Below are 16,318 nucleotides of genomic sequence, written 5' to 3'. Positions count from 1 at the left end.
GGAAACTCTCCCCAGTGTTCAAACAGTGACACAGGGGTTCCCACCTCACTGTGTGTTGTTGCTGTGATCCAAACCACAATAAATTGCTGCCCCTGGGTGCAACTCGTGTGTGGGAAATGAGGGACGGGCAGCGACTCCACGCTGGAGCTGCAATGTTTCTCCAGGTGAACCTGCAAAGGACACCTCAATACTAAGAAGGCAGTGGCTTTGGCTGTCCCAGGAAAGCCACCCCAGCCTCGGAGATGCTGAATGGCACAGCCCTGGCATCATACAAATGTGCCTTCAGGCCATCAGAGTGCTCAGTGGCAGCAGAGAGTGACTGAAGGCGAGCAGCACTTCTGGCAATTGCTTTAAAACACAAGGAGCTCCATTGCACTAAATGAGATAGTTGAATCCCACATGCTTTATTCATGATAAACTATTTATTTTGTCAATTCTGGAATGCCACAGTCTTCCTGAAAAAGCTTTTGCTTCTTGGGAATGCCGTTTTGTTTCCGGCATGAAGCAGTGGATCTCTCAGAATAAAAGTTGTCCGTAGGTTTTGTGGGACTTCAGCTCTGGTTCCTTCACCTGCCACAGGCAACTGAGAACCTCTTGCTTCGTCTCAGGCTCGCTGGCAAGACCAGATGGTCCCTCCCATGACAGAGTCGTTTTTGCAGGCCCTTTAAAGGGCACTAAAGTGACCACATAATTTATTAACTGGTATAAACACACCCCAACATCTGCTTCCACAAGCATGCCCACAGTCACACCACACCAGGACTGACAACCCTTTGGCCAGGGCAAGACTAAAATATGGTTCTGGGGAGATGATGTTCTTCTGGGACACCTCCCTGAAGTTGAAGTATCAGGTCCTCAAATGCAAAGCCTATTTCATAGTTAGTGCCTACCCTAAAGGGAAAGATTTTCATACCTAAGATCAGTAACCCTCTCACCCTCTGAGCATTCCTTAATCAATCAGAGCTGTCTAAAGAAAACTCACTTGTCAGAAAGTTAACAGCATAATCTGTTCTCCTGTATTTTTTTATATCAATATAGGAAAAAAAAAAAAAATTTTTTTAGGTCAATTTAGGAAAAATACAGGTCAATGAGAAAGGCTTATCCCCAACATTAGAGCTTCCTTAGGCCACTCTTTCCTAGGAATATCCTGGGACAAAAAGCTGCTTGAGAAACCCACCTGACTCCTACAGAGGTGGTTACTGCCTTTAGCATGGGCTGAAATTGCTTTAATGAACCATGGCTGGACCAGAGCACAGCATGAAGAGAAGCAGAGCAGACAGAAGTGTCAGTGGCTGATTCCCAGGAAAGCCTGGGTAGTTATGCATTCATTCCTTGGTACGCTCCTGTGCTAAACACTGAGGCTTTTATAGAAACTCTGCAGCCATTGGCAAAATTGTCCCTGTTCTCAGTAGTTTTATCTCCTGTTTGGCTGACTTATAGTTAAAGATCCATTTTTTTCTAGAGTGTACAGCCAGAAAGCAGGGTAGAGAGGATGTGAGGTACTGATTTCAAAGGTGTGCAAAAGCATTTCTTTGTCATCGATGGAGTAAAATGACACAGTCTTCTTTTGTAGCTCCAGGAAAACTCCAACCTTCAGTGGTTTGTCCTTGTGCAATAATGTTTCTTGATCCTTATGCCATGCTGACAGCTGTTTTCTAGGACCCAGCCATTCCACACACCAGGAATGCTCAGTTCTTCCCAATTTTTCCTTTTTACCAATCGTTTCATGAGCAACTCCAACAGCCCATCCATCACTGTCCTTGGTAATGACTTCCCAGTAGTGGCACCCAGTAGAGAAGCCCTGTGAACACAGGACTTGGCTGATGCAGAATCTTTTGGCTGATGGCTGGTAAGTGGTGAGGTGGCTGGAAACCATCACTCTCCTGTTCTGGGCTGTGAGTGCCAAGCGCTCGTGTACCCGTGTGGGGTCAAAAGTCACATCATCTGCCCCTGGAAGACAGAAAGGAAAATATTCCATATGCAGGCAACAGGAAGGCAGGTGTATCCCTGCTCCAGAAGAGAGATGAAACCCAATGATCAAGCCATAAACCTGAATCAAAGTTCAAAAATCCTCAACCAAGCACTATCAACTGTATCCTGGGCATACTGAAACATTCAACAGGCACAACTGTGTAAATATCCATGACAGACTCATATGCACTCCAGTGGAAAGGTGAAAGTACCTTGCACCCTAAAAGATGGATTTTATTCCCAGCCACAATCTTTTTTTTAAAAATTACCTTTTTTGTCAATAATAAATGGGATGCTTACCTTCATAAAGCTTACAGTCATCTGTTCACTGGGACAAGTTCTTATATATTTTATCAGCAAAAGCATTTGTTTTCTGTGTTTACAACCAGTGTGCTGATTGTAAAAATGTTTCTGTCAAAATGTTGCAGAACTCAAGTAACAGAACTGGAGTAACAACAGCTTAACAGCAAAGATCAGTGAGGTGCAGTAACTGCCTGTACACCAGCTCAGACTCCACAGCCAGAACAAGCCACCACACAGCTCACAAGAACAGGTTTCTTATCTCTTTTTTATCCTACATGCGCAGTCAGGTACAATGTTACATCATGTGTCAGTAACTCATTCATTCATGGCAACTCCATTGTGTTTCCATGCTTCAGTAAACAGCCACATTTCCTGCTGGTGTTGGCAAGGACAATTTTCTTCAGCAAATTCAGTCTCAGGGTCCCCTGGATGTGGTTAAGAGTCCTGCTGGCTTGGATACTTACACTGAGAAAACTGGCTGGAAATGCTTGGTTCAGGACTTTCAGCTGCAGGCTCTGGAGATGATGAGCTGCCACTTGGCTCCTGGTGTAAGTCTGGAAGATGCACTAAATACAAAAATAAGTGAAGTGTTAAGGCATTTCTTCAAAATGTACACAGGAAGTATTTAAGCTTCTAAAGGAAAACACACCTTAAATAAACCCAGCTACTTGTTCAAGTGCAAAACAAGGAGTTGCTTTTTTTGATTGCATAAATTACAAAGGATGTCAGGCACATAGGCAAACCCAAAATTAACAAACACCTTATGCTGGTGTGGTCAGAGGGGAACTGTCAGAAGAGTGAGATGGGTAAAGCAGATGAATCGTTCTATGCAGATAAAGCAGTTCCTGTCTTAAAAACTTTTACAGTGTTCTTTAGTTTTTCACTGAGTATTTTGTGTTTCTTGTTTTATTTGCACAAAGTAATTTTTTACTCTATTTGCTAGAGCCGCCTGCCTTTAAGAAAAAAAATTCAAAATAAGGGAAACTCACCTGGTGGGAGTTGCTGAGCATAATTCTCCAAGAGTAAAATTTCCAACTTTCTCTTAAGATCTTCTACAGCACTTTTGACAACATTAAGCTTTTCATCAAGTGTAATTTTATTTATTGTCAAAGGTGAGCCTTCGCACCTCTGCCCCTCACATAAGTCTCTCTAATAATGACAAAAGGATTAAGAGAAAGATGTAAACAGCAGCAGTTATTGAATTTCACAGATCAGATTATAATATAAAGCCCAATTGGAAAAAGAGCAGTGATCTCTCCAAGAATCTTATTCTTTGTATCAAAATTTTCCTTTATAGGACAGTTACCTGAGGAAACCAGCCTAAAATCTCACAGAAAATAGTGAAGGATATTCTTATTAAAAAATAAAAAGACTGTGTTTTCCTCAAGAAAACCAAGAATGCAAGTAATTTTTCTTGTATATATATATATTACAACTTCCTTAAGTATTCATATGAATAGACCAGTTTTTTTTAAACTTCCTTCTTCTTCTCAAACCGAAACCAAAAGTTTGAAAATGTATTAGTGTGAGGAAAGGGTAAACCTAGCTTGCCTAAATTTAGAACTTGTGGAAATCTACATCTGAAATTGCTCTATTAGTCTGTGTGTACAGTCTGTAGGAGCAAACAGCCTTTTGGAGGCTGGGTTAATCTCCTTTGCAGGCAGATATCTCAAGTAGGCCAGATAACACTGAAAGTACTCATTTCTCCTCACTGTAATGGGACCCTGGATCAGGTGAATTCCAGTGTGGGCACCTGTGCTTGGGTTCTGAAGTCAAATTCTGCCTCATGGCACTGCCCCACCCAGTGAGCCCCACTCCAAATTCCTGCTGGCTGACTTGCATCACTTGGCACTGTTGTTTCCAACATCAAACCCAGCTCTGCACAATCTGAAGTGCTTTAACTGCGCCTTTTGAGGGCTCTTGATGTGTTTTCCACAAGAAAACTCTCAAAAAGTATTTAATAACTCTGAGTTTTTCAACTTGCATACCTGTGTGTAAACACAAATTCTGAAATCATGAAAGACCCTGACTTTAGATTTGACTGAGGACTGGATTTCAGCCCTGCTGCTCCCACTTCATTCCAGCTCACCAATACTCTTGGAAAAAATCTAGTTCTGAATTCCATTCCCAGCCTGTGCCTCTCTCAGTAATTTTTTTCCTCTGAATTTCTCACCCCAAACTCCCCCTGCTGACAGCAAAGTCCATGGATTGGCACCATTGTCTCTATGAGAATGGTGCACTGGGGACCTCAAAGGTGCTCTGCACCTATTCAGCTATCCCAGACAGTGAGCTTGAGTTTCTACTCATGTTCACCACCTCATTTCATCACTTACAGTTTGGGCTTTGATGTCTGTGAGCTGGTGAATAGTTTCTTCAATTTTCTGTTGAGCAGCTTTTTGCTGTTGTTCAATGAGCATCAGTGTGTTTCTCTCCTGTCTTTCAACATATTCCTTCATGCAACAGAAATCTTTAATAATCTGGCTTTTGATCTGAGATGTATATTCCTGAAAGGCAGAAAATATGAAGATCATTGTGTAGTTAGGAAAGATGCATTGAATATGAGAATTACTGCCTCATCCAATGTGCTCTTTGACTGACCCCTGCAGATGAGAAAACTTTATTCAAAGGAATAAAATACATTTGACACCATCCTACATTACATGAAATGAGATTTTTGGCATGTTAAGGATTATGAATATTTTATGGCCACTGGAGTCTGCTTGACAACTCAGAAAGCTCAATACTCCCTCTTATGATTTCTAATTTATATCTAAGTGTACCAGAAACATTCAGGCTACTCCTGGGATAAGCAGAAAAATGCAACAATGCACAATTCCAGTGGCCTTTGTGCCAGCCAAGACACAAATTAGTGCAACTGATGCCATACATTCATTCTCATCAGTAAAAACAGAATTGTGACAGAAAAGAAAGAAACAAAAAGGCAGATTCCAGCTCTGAGTGGGAAGGCAACCCTGCAGTCAACCCACAACAGTAGAAAGTTACTGTGGGTGATGATTGTACAATGTTTACCTTTGTTTTATCGAGATCTTTCCTCAACAGGTGGATGGTCTCTGCAGTTATTTCTTGTTGCTTAGAGCTCTCCCATATCTCTTCCTCCTTTAAAGTGACACATTGGACTATTTATCTATATAAACCTCAGAGAAAGCATAACTAGGCTAAGCTGCAGGATAATAAAAATCCCCTACATGACTTACATTAGTTAAGCAATGGATTGTTTGAGGAAGTGTCTGAAAGACACAATTCTGAGTAGAAATAATCACAATGAAGTCAACACCAACAGTGACCAAATAATTACATGTTCAACATAAGGGTAAGCTTCAATATACTCTTAGCTTGACTGAAAAAAGACACATATGTGCTAAAATAACAGAGGTCAACACATTTTTCTCATCTCCTCCTCTGGGAGTAATTTTAAGCAGAAACCTAGATCATGAATCTTTCCCATTTTGTGCCTGAAGCTGGGTGGAGCTGTAGCACTAACAATGTTATGTGTCCTTTCAGCAGTCTCTCAGGCAATGCTGATGCAATAAATAACACCCAGCAAAAGAAGTCACTTACTACTATTGTGCATCGGCTGAATACGTACAGGTATTAGTTCTTCTAACTCAGCTATGCAGCTCTCAATGTGACAGGCACCACAATGAGCCCCAAACACTGTCCGCCGAGCCCATGTGTCCTTTCAGCAGTCTCTCAGGCAATGCTGATGCAATAAATAACACCCAGCACAAAGAAGTCACTTACTACTATTTTGCATCGGCTGCATATGTACAGGTATTAGTTCTTCTAACTCAGCTATGCAGCTCTCAATGTGACAGGCACCACAATGAGCCCCAAACACTGTCCGCCGAACCCATGTGCCCAGCGTGTCGCTGTGCCGAGGGATGGAAACCCGGGCTGTTCCGAGCTGGGTGCTGTCCCAGAATGCGGCATGGGAGTCGGGGGATGCCGCCCGGGGATGTCCCGAGGGAGTCGGGGGATGTCACCCCGGGACGCAATCCCGGAATGTCCCGGGGTGTCGGGGGCTGAAGCTCCCGGGAGCCCCGCGCTGCCTCCGGCCGTACCTTCTCCCCACGTCCCCGCCCCGCCGAGCTCAGGTCGTCGCAGGCAGCAGCTCCACAGGCTTTCAGCTCCTCCTGCGTTTCCAGCTGCTCCTTCAGCTCCCACGGGATGAGGCTGAGCAGCGCGGCCAGCTCGCGGTTGGGCCGCAGGTGCTGCAGCTCGAAGGGGCGCCGGCAGAGCGGGCAGGCGGCGCGGGGCCGGCCCCCGCAGTAGCGCACGATGCAGCCCCGGCAGAAGCTGTGGCCGCAGCCCGTGAGCCGCACGGGCTCCGCGAAGAGCTGCAGGCAGCAGGAGCAGTGCAGCTCCAGCCCCTCCAGCTCCAAGACGGCGGCCATGGCGGAGCGCAGCAGCCGCGCACTTTCGATTCCCCCGAGCTCCTCCTCCGCGGCCGGGAATGCCCCGGGCGCGCCGGCTCTGCCCCGCTCTGGGTCTGCCCCTCTCTGGGTCTGCCTCGCTCTGCTCTGCCCCGCTCAGCTCTGCTCTGCCCCACTCTGCTGTGCTCTGCCCCGCTCTGCCCCTCTCTGGGTCTGCCCCTCTCCGGGTCTGCCCCGCTGTGTTCTGCCCCTTCTCTGGGCATGCCCCGCTCTGTTCTCTTCTGCTCTTGTCACCCGCCTTGGTCGCACGATTTGGGTTGCCGGTGGAAATGGACTGTGACGCAGAACTCTCTAGAGCCTGGCCTTCACTTTCATTTACTGTCCAAAAAGGTCCCCGTTATCTGCATATTTCGTTTCCGCCGTGAATTTCCCGATTTTGTAATAGTGAGAGTTGCTGACATGGGCAGTCTGCTGACCCAGCCGGGAGAGCAGTGGCACAGCACAGCACAGCACAGCCCTTGTCTGACTGAAGCCCAGGCTACTGGAGGGACCCAACCCTTCTGAGGCCATCCTGAGCTACTCAGGTCATCTCAAAATAACAATTAACAGTCAAGACTCAAGACTGGTATTGCTCCTCAACTCAAAAGCTGCTCTCTGTTGATTTCAGGAGCTGCAGGATTAGGCTGTTTCATAGAATTGCTGAGCCACCATGTGAGCTAGAACGAATGGGGATGTGTGGGGACAGAGCCTGGAACACAGGGAAGTTCATGGGAGCAGATCAATACATAAAACTGCTGCACACTACTCAGAGCTGGATGATGAGCTGGCTGAGAAAGGCAGAATGATGAACCAACTCAAACAATTCCTTTGCACTATTGGGCGAGTGGGGGTGGAGAGAAAGAAGAATTAGTGTCACTAATTCCTGCAAATATCGGCACTTCTCATTTCTGCAAAAAAAAGAACTATTTAGAGTATCTCAAGACCAGCTAGCAATTGTCAGCACAGGGTGGAAGCCTCACCAGAAACTTGGTCTGCAAGACTTCCTCTTGATTTGCAAAATAAGGCTATCTGTAAAGAAGAATGAAATGTGTGAATTACTTGCAGCTTGGTAGAACCAGAGCTCAGACTTTGTCTTGAGGCATGGAACACTCAGTGCTCTGAGTCAGCCAGTGCAATCTCCATCAGTTCCTGCACACAGTGGTTGGTACCTGATGAGAAGGCTCCCCTCCAACACTGAACACCAGTCCTCATTCACAGAGTATTTGCAAGCAATCACTGAAGAAAATACTTCTAAAACTTGCTTCTGCCTTTCAATGTTCAGTTTAATCAAGCTCATTAAGCTTTGTCTGGGTGAGCCAGATCAATGTGTGTTCATCCTTTACTCTCAACACATTCACTGGGGCACCGTGTGGGGTTGTGTTTTGGAAAAAAATCATTGGATGTTGGATTTGCCAGTCACATAAAAGCCAAACACTAGAGACTGCTGAAAGCAAGGAGCTAGAAGAATCTGTGTGATTCCATTAGAGAACTGATTCCATTACAGTATCCTCCACAACTTAAACTTGGCCTGGTTTTTTATTGTGCCAGAAATGTAGTGCTGTAAAATACATTCATCCCACTCTGCTGAAAACAACCCTGTTCCTGTGTGGCCAGAAGCTGCAGCTAGGTGGAATACAGCTGCCTGTGGACATCACAGTTGGGTGATGACTCCATTCAAGGCGTCCATCCACTCCCTCTGCTTCCTGTCATTCTCACAGATAAACACAAACTCTCTCACTGGCGTGACCAGAGTGATCACTGGCTTTTTCTTCTTCACCCAGACTTTCTGGGGCAAATCATCTCGTACTGCATATCCCTCATCCTTCCTTCCGATGAAAACCTGGCCCTGTGCAAATGCATCCTGGAAACAAGGAGGCAGAAGACACCCATTAGGCAGCAGACAGTGGAGCTCCAGCAGACACTGCCCTGTCCCTTGACAGGAACAGGATCTGGGGATGCACAGAGGGGAACCAATGACACGGACTGGTGGCACTAGCAGGGAACACACAAAGGGGTATTTTGCACTCACAGGCATTCTCAGGAGAAGGCAGGGTCCCACCCTAACAGAGCTGGTTGGTGGTGTTCAGAAGGGGCAGGAAAGGACGTTCCCATAGCTAAAGCAGTGCTAGGAAGCAGGACTGGAATATTGCTCATCTTGGCTAAGGTTACAGACACAGAGGCACTAGGGCTGGGGGAGAGGGGCCATGAACACCACAGGCAGTAGCAGTTACTTTTAAAAGATCTTTCTCAGAGCCACTCTACAGGCCAGAGTTCCCAACCAACTCAGCTTCAGAGACATCCTTTGGCAAGGGAGATGGGCTCTTGAGGCTGGGCCTGCTCCAGTCTGGCAGAGCCACTGGAAAAGGTGGATGAGAACAGGCCCTTCCTCCCCACCTGCTTTATGAAGGGGCTGTGGAACAAAGAACATTCCTCTTACCAGTGGATTTTTAAAGTATAGCAGATTCCTTTCCTGAGAATCCAAGCAGAACCAGCGTAGCTTAAAGGCCTCCTTCTGCTGCAAGGAAATGGTTGAAATTCTTTAAAGACCCAAGTCTCAAAGCAGACTTTAGTTTATTCAAATCTCTGGACCACTTAAATGACTTGGAGCTGGAGTTCAGCTTCCTTCATCCCTGCAACTGATAACAGGACTGCTGTGTGCAGCCCTCAGCTCTCTCTTTTCCCTGGGCTCAAAATACAGATTTACATTCAATGACAATCCTTTGGCAGAGAAGTAATCAAATTAACAGGATTAAGGAAGTTGCATGAAATGGAATGAAAGCACTGCAGAGAACAACCCCTGAGTGGTGATAGTGAAGAGAGTGAGCAATCAATTTCCAATTTCAACAATCTGATCAGGGAGGTTGTCCCTGGAATTTTGGGTGTACAATACTAGTTGGGTTTTTTAGGTGCTAATTCCATCAGCTACACTTACCTGACCATTCCTGGGCTATTAATTGCTCCAGGCTGAAATGAAGAGGCCTCTTCTAGGACTCAACTCAGTTTAAGCAGAATTTAGGCCTCAGGAGAAAAACACAAAATCTTTCATGCTCTGTGCAAGTACCTGCAGAAGAGGTGTTGGACACTGGCACAAGCTGGGCCAAAACTCAGCATATTCAGTATCAGCATTGCACTGCTGAACTTTATAATGGGACTTGGCTCATGGCTAACTCAGAGGAGAGCAAGGCAAGAAGTGGCTGTGCTCAAACAAGACCTCAGATCTTTATCTCCCCCTTCAGCAGTGCCCAAAACCCCACTCTTCTGTTCCAAGAGTGCTGGCCCAAACACTTCCCACAATAAAACAAACCAAACTATTGGCTTCACTGTAGAGAAATTTGCTCCAATGACACTTTGCTGCTCTAGGTAGATGTGACTTAAGTGCAACTGACTCTAAGTGAAACAGAGAAGTAGGGGTGGTCAGCACAGCATGTTCTGCTGTGGCAGGAGCTGCAGTTAGCAGATATAACAATCCATGTGGTGTTGTGTAACAGCACTTTTCATGTCCATTGGCAGCTAATCCACCTTGCTTACTCCTCAAGGATTCTTCTTCCCGATCTTATTTTCCACACAAAATAAAACATGATCCCAAAGAACATGACAGGTTTGAATATGGTGTCTTTTATCAACCCAGGAAGCAGAGAGTCACTGAGCAAATAATTTACAAGTCACGATATTGAACTACCAAATATTCTCTATCTGGAATGATCCTGTTTGTGTAATGTCAAATATGCACTTACTTTTGGTCCTGTCTTCTCCATATATCCTTCTTTGACAAAATTTCTTGTGATCCTGGGTATGAGCTAGGAGAACACAAACACAAAAAAAGTCTGTGTCTGTCCCACCCAAAACCAGGACAGGATGTCTCATTCAAGATTGCATTTCTGCTCTGTTTTTGTGGAAGTTAATCACCATCAATTGTGGCTTTTGGGGTCTGGGATTTTTTTGGCTGCTTGGTAAAGGGAAGTCTGAAGTAAGAAGGAACATAACATTTTTGACAGATTACACTGTGTAAGAATCACAAGGAGACTTTAAGGCCTTAAATGCTAACCAAGTTTTTGCGTCCATTCAGTGTGGCCTTTCCTTCTACCTCTCCTGTCCATTCCCTGGACCCAAGTGCTGTTTTTTAAGCACCTGACTCGGTCGGAAGAAGTGAGAAAATGTTTTCCCATGCTCTATTTGGCTAGACTGCTTCAAGCCCTGTTCAGCTCTCACCTCAGGCTCAGGGACATTTGGGAAGGTTGTTCTGAGGTAATGGTAGCGTGCTGCCCGAATAGCATTGAACCACTCAACAATCTCCTGGGAAAACAGCAAGCACAGACATAAAGATCAGCAAGAAGAGTAAGAGCACTGCTTCTCCAAAATGCCTTTCTCCTTCCTTCTGACCTCTTTGTAAAGAGGTCCTTTCTCCCCAGGGGGCAGAGTCAGTGATTTGTCCCAGACACCTGAAAAACACTGACCCTTGAAAATAATTTAAGAATGCCCCTCCTGGGAGGTCCAAGCATGTCCATTCTCAGCATGGACAGTCACCCAAGTCTGTATACACAGGCTTTTTCAGTTGATTCAGTTATGGATTGTTTAAAAATCTCTGTATCTGGAAAGACACAAGAACTCTGGTGAAGAAAGAAACAGAAGTCTAACAATATCTATAGAGATACTTTTTAAAATTATCATTGTTGGCTTGGAAATAATGCAGAACAATGCCAAGAATTTAACCATGAAATTGTGTAAAACCACGAGGCAGTTACCTTACAGAGATTTACATCATGCACCACTTCAGACTATGCAAAGGGTGAAGTTGAATGTATGCCCCAACAGAAAAGGAGCAGGATGCTACAGTTGGGAGTATCAAATTCTGCAACTTCCTATATTCTACAAGTCTTAGTGATGCCAAATAAAACCATATCTTGCACACAGTAACTCTCCCAAAATAAAAATCAAACATCTAAGCATCTTGCTTCCTCCAGAATCTCCATTATATTCACCTTTCCACTTTCATGATAGACAAAAAGGTTTCTTGTTTGACCATCTGTGATGTATGTGATCTGCAGCCCATGACTGTGTCCTATTTTCTCCACCTGGAACATTGCATTCAGAGTCTCAACGCTGATAACGGCTTTTGGAACTTTGGACTGTGAAATGAAAAGCATCACTGTATGAAAGTGCTCTCAGGGAAGGCATTGCAGGACAGATCACAGTGCACACCAGGGAAGGCATTGCAGGACAGACAGAGCTGTGTGAGACCTAGACCCTACTGAGAAGAAAGCAGACTAAAATATCTGAATATTGCACATATCTGAAACATAAAGCCTTAACTACATACAACACAAAACCACTTAAAAGATACCTTCACAAATGCTGGATCACTGCTAAAGAGGGATTGCAAGGGATAGGTCTATCTCCAGCCTCCCAGTCAGAGAGCACTTAGCTACAGTCTCTCACAGAAAGGAGTTGTGTTGAGGACCCTGCTGCAGGAGTTGATGAGAGGATATTTTGGTAATGTAAGAGGTAACAATTGCCAGCAGACCTCTTCTTTGTCTTGCTATTCAACTGCCAGTACCCATTTCCTTTGTTCACTAAGAAAGAGGAGGTTGCAGGATTGAGATAAAGAGAAAAAGAACTAAATCCAAAATTGCCCAATATACCACATATGTTAAAGGAGAAACGTGCACTCCTCTAAGCACAGGCTGGCCACAAAACTAGAAACAAAGCTACTTGTGCTGGGTTTTGCCCACAAAGAGCAAGTTCTGAGGGTGGGTGTTGACCTGCTACCTATGGCCAGCTCTGCCTGAAGAACTCACTTCTTTGCTGTAGTACTTCATCACCCCTTCCCTTGCTGACAGGAGAAACTGCCTCTTCTGGAACTGTCTGCGTCCCTTGCCAAGCTTCCAGAGGCATCCTTCACGGCTGCCTGCAGACCAGACAGAGAAGTGTCAGAGAAGTCCTGCACAAGGGCAGGACTATTTAGCTAAGGGTGATATGGCACAGTTTCAAGTCTCTTCTCCACCTGAGAATTTTCACCTCATGAAAAAATAAGTGGAAGAAATAGAGAACTATAAGATCTGAATACACCCTTGCACTTGTGTAAGTGCCTTCTCTTAGGAGTTTCTTCTCAAAGGTAGACTCAAAGCAGTGACTGCACATCCAGCAGTTCAAATATGACAAGTCAACCTTAGACATCTCCAAAGCTGCCAACAGAATATTGTGCTGTTGGCCTTGAGGCTGAGACCTCCCTGACAATCTTTTTACCTGCAGAACAGGGATCGTGGCAGACTCCATTGTCAAGAAATTGCCCACGCTCATATTTAGCTCTAATCCACTGCTGTCTTAAAACCCTGAAAGAGGAAAACATGGATAAAGCTGAGCTGTCTCTCCTCTAGTTTCAGCAGCCAGCCAGGGAGACATGAAAGGGATTGTCAAGAAATTGCCCACGCTCATATTTAGCTCTAATCCACTGCTGTCTTAAAACCCTGAAAGAGGAAAACATGGATAAAGCTGAGCTGTCTCTAGTTTCAGCAGCCAGCCAGGGAGACCTGAAAGGGCATCAAATGTAAAGGTCTGCAGCAGTGAATGCACCACAACTTACATGCAGTCATGGGACTTGGGGATGTAATAGTATGGAGGGACCTTTGCCTCATATTTAGCTTTGGCCCAGAGATTGCCGTGATTCCTCATAAACTGAAATATAAAATAAATCAGAGTTAGGTGTGCCACTGCAAATCAACACCATGCCATAAACATAGAATGAGACTTGTATCAAATGGAGTGCTGCACTTTTTTCTGAGTCCTGCCATAACTCTCAATGTGTATTTACATACATTTATCAATTCCTTTTAGCATTATAGTTTGCTGGTTTTAGGTAGATGCACCTTTTTCAGTATTTACAGTTCTGAACCATGTGTGAAGAATACAAAACTGTGGTTGTTGACAAAAAGAACAAAAGAAAATTAGGAAAAAATTTATATATGATCTCGCCATTCCTTCATCTCCTCCCAGATATTAACTGTGATTGTATTATTAACACAATTCAACTGAACGATGAGAGGCTGAACCAAAATTTAAGAAGAGTATGTTGCTTTCTTAATTGAACATACTACCAGGAAATATTTGTGGGTTTCTAAGCCACAGGGAGAAGTTACTGTATATACAAAAATACACACCACAGACTGTTAAGAACATGGTGGATGGCACAGAAATTACATGGCAGAAAGAAGGTTATGAAATGTGGAGAATTACTACTTTTTCCTCTATACCTCTATTAAATTGCTCTCCCAGAAGTCAAGCCGAAGGGATTTGACTCTGCTGATTTCAGGAAGATTGCGATGAATTCCAGAGCAATTCAAACAAATGAATATTCCAAGTTTGTAAGAAGCCCACTCTGGATCTAGATAAAAACACAAAGAATCAATTAATACACAGGAAAAGGCACAACCACTGGCTGTAAAGACCCACATCTGATGCACAGCCCAGGCTTCACACCTCCTAAATTCCTCAAATCCCCCCACTGTTTATGGCTGTGAGTTCATTGTGTTCAGGGGAACAACACCTGCTTTCCCCAGTGAACGACGTGCCCCTGGGTTTGTACCTTCTTTAACTGCCTCTTTGCTTTAAAATTAATGTGACTGTGCAGGCAGGTGAGTGGTGATGGAAGAGCTCATGAAAAGTTACTGTTGCTGAGTTAACAATGGAAGGCAGGTGCCGACAGCGCGCACTATCGACAGTACAACGGAGCGCTGCCTCCGAAGGCTCCTGCTCTTGCCTGCAGCAGCTTTGGCAGGTGCATCCGTACAGGCATTGAGAGTTCTGGCAAGACCACTTCCCTGGTGCGCCACCGCCCGCTTCTCCCTGTCACACTGAACGGAAGCAACCGGGCGCCTTCTCCGGCTCCCGCCCGACCCACCCGGGCGGGCAGCGGCGCAGCGCGGGGCTCCGCCGGGCTTTCCCTGCTTTTCCCTGCCCCAGCCCTCGGCAGACATTCCCCGAGCTGAAAATCCACCCGCGCACCCTCCTCCTCCGGCAGCCTCCTGCCCTGTCCGCAAATAACCCGGGGAAGCGCCTGGTGGTGAGGTCCTTTCCCGTCCCCTGCTGCGGTCCCCGAGAGCCGCGTCCGGAGCGGCAGCGCCGCGGCCCCGGCGGGACACGGAGCGAGGCCGGTCCCCGCACGGAGCGAGCGGACACAGCTGCGGAGCGGCTCGGCCAGGCCCGCACGGCGCCACAGCCGAGGCGGCCGGCCCCTCGCCACGGCCGGCAGCGGGACCGGGGCCCCGGGCGCTGCCCGGCGGAGCCGCCTCACCTGGCTCCCCGCAGTCGGCGCAGCGATCGTTACCGGTGCCGGCCGCCCTCTGCAGCTCCAGCAGCAGCGCCTTGTTGTGGTCGTAGTCCATCGCCGCCGGTGCTCGGCCGGTGTCTGCGGGAGGCTCGGCGCAGCCGGCAAATGAGGAACCAGAGCGGCCCCGTCCCCTCCCGCGGCCCCGGCGCCTCCTCCTGAGGCGGCTCGGGGCGCCCGCCCGGCGCTCCTGTCCCGGCAGCTTCCCCGCACTGCGCTGAGCGTTCATTACCGAGGGGCCTGTGGCCAGGAGGGCTCGTCCGGCACCTCCAGGCTCGCCTCAGCCCCAGCTTTCTCTGAAGTAATTTTACAAACTTGCCGGGGAACAGGACGGCAGTGGCGCTCCAAACACCCAAACAGCAGCGGTACTGGCGGGGCGGCGAGTCCCGCTCTGCAAACACGGCTCTGCCCCGCTGAGAGCGCTCAGCACAGGCTCGGAGGGAGCTCGGTGACACCGAGCAATGCCAGAAAAACTCTGCCCACGTAGCTCAACACAGGGACAATGCAGCCTTTCGCCTCACCTGGCTCCCCGCAGTCGGCGCAGCGATCGTTACCGGTGCCGGCCGCCCTCTGCAGCTCCAGCAGCAGCGCCTTGTTGTGGTCGTAGTCCATCGCCGCCGGTGCTCGGCCGGTGTCTGCGGGAGGCTCGGCGCAGCCGGCAAATGAGGAACCAGAGCGGCCCCGTCCCCTCCCGCGGCCCCGGCGCCTCCTCCTGAGGCGGCTCGGGGCGCCCGCCCGGCGCTCCTGTCCCGGCAGCTTCCCCGCACTGCGCTGAGCGTTCATTACCGAGGGGCCTGTGGCCAGGAGGGCTCGTCCGGCACCTCCAGGCTCGCCTCAGCCCCAGCTTTCTCTAAAGTAATTTTACAAACTTGCCGGGGAACGGAAGGCAGTGGCGCTCCAAACAGCAGCGGTACTGGCGGGGCGGCGAGTCCCGCTCTGCAAACACGGCTCTGCCCCGCTGAGAGCGCTCAGCACAGGCTCGGAGGGAGCTCGGTGACACCGAGCAATGCCAGAAAAACTCTGCCCACGTAGCTCAACACAGGGACAATGCAGCCTTTCAACCCCACTGAAAATGTTCTTCTTCCATGATAAAGCAAATGCCAAGAAATGGTGCCTTAATATTCTGTTTATCTAAGGCAAGAGAAAAGACAAAGAGAAAAATTTGAGACAAAATTTTTCAAGAAGGTTAATTAGTTCTGAAAAAGACTGAGGTATTCAAATATTTTTCTAGCTTTGGGTTAAACTTAATTTGCATTGCTATAGTGCAGTAGTGTACACAAAGCTTCTTTAC

General features: G+C 47.1%; 2 protein-coding genes across 8 annotated transcripts; both read right to left on the bottom strand.

Annotated features, from left to right (window-relative positions):
* Positions 1-385: 385 nt before the first annotated feature.
* On the bottom strand, positions 386-6,773 carry RNF135 (ring finger protein 135). 2 transcript variants are annotated; one of them, XM_039716436.1, is made up of 6 exons: positions 6,357-6,773; positions 5,305-5,391; positions 4,608-4,778; positions 3,264-3,423; positions 2,739-2,840; positions 386-1,950 (listed from the first exon to the last, which is right to left on the bottom strand). In XM_039716436.1, the coding sequence occupies exons 1-6, from the start codon at positions 6,687-6,689 to the stop codon at positions 1,415-1,417; spliced, it is 1,389 nt and encodes a 462-aa protein (XP_039572370.1). In that variant the 5' UTR covers positions 6,690-6,773; the 3' UTR covers positions 386-1,414. The 2 variants fall into 2 exon arrangements, with proteins under 2 accessions (XP_039572370.1, XP_039572371.1); XM_039716437.1 differs by lacking the exon at positions 5,305-5,391.
* A 1,123-nt stretch (positions 6,774-7,896) lies between these two features.
* On the bottom strand, positions 7,897-15,989 carry ADAP2 (ArfGAP with dual PH domains 2). 6 transcript variants are annotated; one of them, XM_039716522.1, is made up of 11 exons: positions 14,995-15,274; positions 13,955-14,085; positions 13,288-13,379; positions 13,092-13,171; positions 12,503-12,612; positions 12,467-12,469; positions 11,687-11,833; positions 10,917-11,000; positions 10,442-10,504; positions 9,145-9,222; positions 7,910-8,568 (listed from the first exon to the last, which is right to left on the bottom strand). In XM_039716522.1, the coding sequence occupies exons 1-11, from the start codon at positions 15,254-15,256 to the stop codon at positions 8,359-8,361; spliced, it is 1,260 nt and encodes a 419-aa protein (XP_039572456.1). In that variant the 5' UTR covers positions 15,257-15,274; the 3' UTR covers positions 7,910-8,358. The 6 variants fall into 6 exon arrangements, 5 of the variants coding, with proteins under 5 accessions (XP_039572454.1, XP_039572453.1, XP_039572456.1 ...); XR_005628280.1 differs by lacking the exons at positions 12,467-12,469; positions 13,092-13,171 and adding exons at positions 9,640-9,768; positions 12,951-13,036 and having other exon boundaries at positions 8,508-8,568; XM_039716520.1 differs by lacking the exons at positions 12,467-12,469; positions 13,092-13,171; positions 14,995-15,274 and adding exons at positions 12,951-13,036; positions 15,582-15,989 and having other exon boundaries at positions 7,897-8,568.
* Between the last annotated feature and the right edge of the window lie 329 nt (positions 15,990-16,318).

The sequence above is a fragment of the Passer montanus genome, unplaced genomic scaffold (genome assembly GCF_014805655.1).
Source record: "Passer montanus isolate IOZ18808 unplaced genomic scaffold, ASM1480565v1 scaffold35, whole genome shotgun sequence".
Classification (NCBI taxonomy): Eukaryota; Metazoa; Chordata; class Aves; order Passeriformes; family Passeridae; genus Passer; species Passer montanus.
This window is presented reverse-complemented; position numbering and strand designations above follow the sequence as displayed.

What these genes read in the sequence shown, in the direction of transcription:
- RNF135 (XM_039716436.1), bottom strand. Translation starts at nt 6,689, where the DNA reads ATGGCCGCCGTCTTGGAGCTGGAGGGGCTGGAGCTGCACTGCTCCTGC. An exon ending in CAGACATCAAAGCCCAAACT is followed by an intron (nt 3,424 to 4,607) that starts GTAAGTGATGAA and finishes TGTCATTATTAG; the next exon opens with AGAGACTTATGTGAGGGGCA. An exon ending in TGCTCAGCAACTCCCACCAG is followed by an intron (nt 2,841 to 3,263) that starts GTGAGTTTCCCT and finishes TTTTGTATTTAG; the next exon opens with TGCATCTTCCAGACTTACAC.
- ADAP2 (XM_039716518.1), bottom strand. Translation starts at nt 15,256, where the DNA reads ATGAACGCTCAGCGCAGTGCGGGGAAGCTGCCGGGACAGGAGCGCCGG. An exon ending in CGCCGACTGCGGGGAGCCAG is followed by an intron (nt 14,086 to 14,994) that starts GTGAGGCGGCTC and finishes GTTTTTATCTAG; the next exon opens with ATCCAGAGTGGGCTTCTTAC. An exon ending in CCACGATCCCTGTTCTGCAG is followed by an intron (nt 12,613 to 12,950) that starts GTAAAAAGATTG and finishes TCTGGTCTGCAG; the next exon opens with GCAGCCGTGAAGGATGCCTC.